This window comes from Metarhizium brunneum, chromosome 3 (assembly GCF_013426205.1).
Source record: "Metarhizium brunneum chromosome 3, complete sequence".
Classification (NCBI taxonomy): Eukaryota; Fungi; Ascomycota; class Sordariomycetes; order Hypocreales; family Clavicipitaceae; genus Metarhizium; species Metarhizium brunneum.
This window is the reverse complement of record NC_089424.1, coordinates 4,725,851-4,732,591: the sequence shown is the minus strand read 5'-3', so window position 1 is coordinate 4,732,591 and position 6,741 is coordinate 4,725,851. Positions and strand designations below refer to the sequence as shown.

The window sequence follows — 6,741 nt, the reverse complement described above, 5'->3', positions numbered from 1 at the left end:
AAAAAAAAAAAAAAAGGTTTATTTTTTTTTTTTCCTTTTAATATATTTTATTTTAGCTTAAGTTTTATTTATATTAAGTCTAGTTTAGCTTTACCTAAAATTCTATATAAACCTAATAATTTATATTAGCTTAAAGTTTATTTATACTAGGTCCGGTCCGGCTTTGCCTAGGATCTTACTTAGACCTAAGCTTATAGCTTAAGTTTATAATAATATTACTTATTTAACTTTTATTTATTATTATAATAAACTAGCTATACTTATAGCTATATATATATATTACTAAATAGTAAGAATAAACTTAAAGAAAAAAGAAAAAAGAAAAAGTTTTATTTTTTTTTTATTTTTCTTAATATATTTTATTTTAGCTTAAAGTTTATTTATACTAGGTTTAATTTAGTTTTACTTAGGGTTTTACCTAAACCTTAAGGTTTTTAGTAGCTTAAAGTTTATTTATACTAGGTTTAGGCCGGCTTTACTTAGAATTCTACCTAGACCTAAGCTTTTAGCTTAAGTTTATAATAATTATAATATATTAATTTTATAATTCTCTTAGAATTTTTTTATTTAAGTATATTTAATATTTATTATATTTATTTATATATTATTAGTATTTTATATTATTACTTATATTATTTTTTAACTTTATTTATTATATATTTTAAGTAATTTAATAATAAGTATATTATATAATTTTTTATTTTATATTAAAATAATTTAAGTAATAATTTTTTTTATATATTAAAATTTTTTTTTTTATATATATATTAATATTATTACTTATTTTTTATATATATATATAATTAATATATATTTAATTTATATATATTTATAAAATTTATATAAGCTTAATATTTAATAAATATATTTAAATTAGGTTTTAAAATTATTATTTAATTATTATTAATTATTTTTACTTTTTATTTTAAGAATTTTTATTTAAAATATAATATTTTAATTAAATATTTTTTTATTTTAATTAAAAATATATTTAATTATATTTTAATTATAAAATATACTTAATATATTATAAATATATATAATATTTATATTAATTATATATAATTTTTATATTTTAATAAAAGTTTAAAATTTTTTTTTTTTTTTAAGTATTATAATATTAAGTTTTTTAATATTATAATAATATTTATTATAATAATAAAAATTATAAAATATTTTCTTATTAATATAAAAAAATATTATTATATAATTTACTTTTATATAATTATTAGTTTTATTAGTATTTTTTTTTTTTTTATTTATTTTTAAATAATTTTAAAATATTTAAAATTATATTATTATTATTAATACTTATTTTTTTTATTTTATTTTTTAGTTTATTAAAAAAAATAAAAATTTATATATTTTACTTTTTTTTATATTATTATTTTTTTTAAATTTTTTTTATTTTTATTTATTATTATATTTAATTAAAAATTTCTTAATATAAATTTTTATTTAAATATTTTAATAATTTTAATTTATAAAGTTTTTTTTATTTTATTATTATAAAAGTTTTTTTTTTATTAATTATTTATTTAATTTTTTTTATATTAATTATTTAATTATTTATAACTTATTTTTTATAAAATTTATAATTTTTTTTTTTAGTTTTTTTAGTTTTTTTAAAAATTATTTTTTTTTTATTTATTATTTATATAAATATAATAATTATTATTATAATAAAAAGTTTAATTAAGGTTTTTATATTTTACTTTTAATTTAATAATTTTATTTTTTTATTAATTAATAATATTAAGTTATTTTTTATTTTTTTTTAATATTAACTTTTATTTTTTCTTAGGTTTTTTATATTTATTAATAAAATATTTTAGTTTTTTATAATTATAATATTTTTTTTCTTTTTTATTATTTTTTTTAATAATATTAAGTTTTATTTATTTAAAATTAAAAGTATAATTATAAGTAATAAATTTTTTTTATTTTTTTTTTAATTTATTTATTATTTTTTTTTTTTTATAAAATTCTAGATTTTTTTTTTATTATTTTTATATATATTATTAATATTATTTATTATTAATTTAAATTATTATTATTATATAATTTAAGAAATTATTTAATATATTTTTTTTATATAATTTATTTTTAATTTTTTTTTTTAATTTTTTAAAAAAAATTAATATAAATAGCTTATTTTCTTAGTTTAATATTAAAATAATTTATTTAAAATATATTATATAATTTAATATAAATTTTTTTTATTTAAGTTAATTTATATAAATAATTATAATTTTTATTTTATTAATTAATTTAAATATTTTTTTAATTATTTTTTTAAATTTTTTATAATTAATAAATATTTTTTTTATTTTATTTTTTTAATTATTTTTTATATTAATAAAATAATTTTATATAATTAATTTAAATTATATAAATATAATATTTATTATATATTTTTTAATATATAATACTTTTATTTATATATTAATTAACTTATTTAAGTAAAATTAATAATATATTTTAAGCTAAATTAAGAATTTTTAAAGTATTTTTAGGTTATTATTATAAAATTTTAATATTTTAAGCTTAATAATTTTTTTTAAGTTTTTTTATTTTAATATAAGTATTTAATATTTAAAGTTAAATTATTTAACTTATTAATATAATTATATAAGTTTAATTATAAAATTTTAAGATTAAAAACTTTAAGGTTTTTAAAATATTAATAATATAATTATCTTAAATAAAATAAATATTATAAATATTATTTTAATAATTATTAGATATTACTTAAAGTAATATAATAATTATTTAAATAAAAGCTTTTAATATATAATAATTAAAATTTCTAAGAAATAAACTAATTATAATTTATATTAATAAAATAATTAAAGTAATTAATTTAAATAATTAATTATTATATTAATAATAAGTTATAAATTATAATTAAATAATTAAAGTTAAAAAGTTATAAGTAAAGCTTATTTAATATAATAATTTATATTAAAAGCTAAAAAGCTAAAATTTATTTATAAAGTAAATTTAAGGGTTTTTATATATTATAATATTTACTTATTATTTATTAAAGTTTTAATAAATTATAATTATATATATATTATTAATTTATTTAGAATTTATTAAATAATTAATAAACTTTTTCTTATTAATAGCTTATTTTAATTATTAATTTATTACTTACTATACTTATATTATTTTATAGCTTATATAGCCGGCCTAACTTATAACTTACATTACAGCTTGTAACTGGGTTATAATATAACCCTACTAAGGATCAGAAAAGCTAGCACAATTAAGCCGCCTATAAAGATAGCTTTAATCGCTGTAGCAGACTCTCTGTTAGTAGGGAGGCTAAGGTAAGATACTCTAGATCTTTTAATTATAGTTATTTGGCTTTTTCTAATCCCAATCCTAAACCTGGTCTTATCTATATTCCAAATATCTAAGTTAACAATACCATGATCACAAATACACTCGTAAAGCTGTTTAAAATAGGTTATTACTTTCTCCGCGCTCTTAGCACCCTGGCGGTTAGAATCGCGAATTTTTTAGGAGAGGACCAAATAGTTGTGACGTTTTATAAAGCGATTAACCCATAATAGCCCAACACTGGGTGGAGTGGCGGCCTTAGTAAGCTCGCGTAGAATCAGATCCGCAGCGTCTTTAATGAATTCTTTCCGGACAAAAAGATTCATCTTATCTAGACGGTCAATATACCAACACAAAGTAACCTCTTTAGGCTCTGTCAGCCATGCATTACTTACATGGCGGCCGTTTTTAGGTTGCACTCCCGAAAGACGACGGCAAACACGGTCGCGCGGAACATTAAATTTCTTGGCTATTGCTCTCTGCTTAGCCTTTGGATTATTTCTGAGGTATTTAGTAGCTTCCTCAACACGCAAATTAATATCAAAATTAGCGGAACTCATTGTGATAGCTGCCGAATAAGTAGAAGAGTGCTGGGATAGAATAAGAATAGCGCGTTTTGGTGATGAGCACCCTCTCTGAGGGTGCAGGCGAAGACGGAACCAAAAGAGTGGGGGGACCCAGATTATTATCAGAAAAAATTCTGAGATCTCAAATTGAGGTCTTTATTGTTTTGTAGATAACTCTATTGATTTATTTACTACTTAGAGGTAGTAAGCCTAATACTTATTAATATAGTAGATCCGCCTAAAAGCCTAATTATAATAAATATAAATAGCTTTATACTATTAAGATAAATAATATATCTAATAAAGCCTAGTAAGAGAATCTAGGATATGCTTTATACGCTTAAAAGTATAGTAATAAAGCTATTAATAAAGCTAGTAAGCCAGGCGGCTTATAGAACTTTAGCAAAGGTAAATACTAATACGGTAGGAGAGGGTAAAAAAGCTTATAGCGGCGGGGAGACAAGAAAGGTTATGCTATAAAAAATCTTAGAGTTATTAAGAAGAATAAGTAAAAAAATAAAAAAGTTAAAAATAAAAATATCTAAGTAAAATAATATAATTTTAAAGTAAAAAGAATTAATTTAATAGCTTTTTATTTAAATTAAAAAGTCTAAAAAGCATTTTAATTATAAAATTAAATAATTATAAAAAAAGTATTAAAATATTAAGAAAAAACTAAAATAAGTTTAAAAATAGCTTAAAGCTATTAAGGCTATTATATTCTTATTATAAAGCAGCTTTTAGCTATTATATATAAATATTATATAAATACTATTATTAAGTTAATTCATTAACTTACTTATACTTTTATTAATATATATTATATTATTATTATTTCTTAATATAATTTATTATATAATTAATATATTATATATAAAAAAAGAAAATAAATAAAAAGCTTAAATTAATATAATTAAGTAAGTAATTAAAAAAAAAATAAAAGAAAAAAAAATATAAAATATAAAAATATATTATAATAATTAAAAATATAAAAAATATAAATTATATAAAAGTTATTTATTATAATAAAATTAAATTATAATTAATTAAAAAAGCTATAAAAAAACTATTATATTAAGAGCTTATATTTTATAAAATTAATTATACCTAATTAAAGTTAATAATATTAATTAAATAATAGTTATAAATAAAAAAGGTAATATTCTTTTAAGTATTAAAAAAGCGCTTAATACTAAGAATAATATTAAGATAATAAAAATATTATAGCTTAATAAAAAAAAAGCTAATAAAATATATAAGATTTATAATAATATATATAACTAAAAAAAGTAATATAAAAAAGTTACTTAATAATTATTATTTTAACTTAGCCAAAAAGTTAATTAAAACTAATATCTTTAAAGAAAAAGTAAAACTTATATAATATTATAAGTATTAAGAAATTAGCTATAAAAGATTTATATATAAGAAAATTAAAGTTTATAAAAAGTATATATAATTAAAATATTATTATAAAAAGTATAATATATTAAAACTAAAATATATTTTATATAAAAAATTATATAAATTATTTAATTAAAAATATTATATATAAAATTTATAAAGTAATATATAAGTTTTTATATATTTTATAGCTTAATATAAAAAAATAAAAGCTTATATAACTTAGTTTAATAAATAATTTAAACCTAAAAAAATATATAATAATTATAATTTTAGAATTATATATAAGGAAAATAAATAATAAAATTATTATAATTTTATTAAAATATAATAATTAAATAAAAATAATACTTATATATATAAAAGATATAAAGTAATTAATTTAAAATATACTTTAAGTATAATAAGATATTAAGGTAAAATAAATATTAATATTATTAGTTAATTTTATAATAATAATATTATAATTAAAAAAGTAAAATATTATAGTAGTATTAGTATATATAAAAAGAAGAAATAAATAAGCCTTAAACTTAATAATAAGGTAATTATATAACTTAATTTATTAGTTTTATAATAAAATAAGTTAATATATTAATATAATATTAATAAGAAACTTTAATTATTATAATTTTTTTTAGGGTAAAAGTAATATATTAATAAAAAAATAAGATAAAATAAAGCTAATTATTAACCTAATAAATAAGTATAGCTTATATAGCCTATTACTAAAAGGTATAAAAATATAATAAGGTTATAATATAAAAAGTATTATTAATTTTATCTTTATAATATTAGAGCTAATAAAAAAAATAATAAAATATAATATTTACTTAATTAAGTATAAATTTAATTATAAAGTAATTTAAAGTATATTTAATATAAAAATACTTAAGAGAATTATAATATATAGACTTTTTTTAAAGAATATATTATAAGTAATAATATTAATTAAAGTAAAAAATAATTTTTAATTATTACCTTAAATAATTAATATATAAATATAAACTAATTAGCTAATAAAAGCTATATTAAAAATAATCTAAAAATTAATACTTTAAGTATAATTATTATTTTATATAAAATACTAATAAATAAAAAACTTAATATACTTATAATAAAATTATATATTTTAATAAAACTAAGTAAAAATATAATAATAAGCAGGTTAGCTTAATATTAACTTAAAAGCTTAAGCTAAAAATATATTTAAAAAATATTATAATAAAATTTAAAAGTAAAAAAAAGCTTACTAAAAGGAATTTTTAATAAAAAATACTAATATTTAAAAGGCAGCTAAGTACCTCTAACTAGGTAAGAATACTATACAAGATAAGGTATTACTATTAAAGAGGGAAAATAAGTTAATAGCTAAAAAGAATACTAAATAGGCAAAAAAGCTGCTTAGAATGTTTTTCCTGCT

At 13.7% G+C, this 6,741-nt stretch overlaps 1 protein-coding gene across 1 annotated transcript; it reads right to left on the bottom strand.

Moving 5' to 3' along the window:
• Nucleotides 1-3,527: 3,527 nt before the first annotated feature.
• On the bottom strand, nt 3,528-3,674 carry G6M90_00g066650 (uncharacterized protein; the record flags this gene model as incomplete). Its single annotated transcript, XM_066130837.1, has 1 exon — nt 3,528-3,674. The coding sequence occupies one exon, from the start codon at nt 3,672-3,674 to the stop codon at nt 3,528-3,530; it is 147 nt and encodes a 48-aa protein (XP_065986772.1).
• Nucleotides 3,675-6,741: the final 3,067 nt, after the last annotated feature.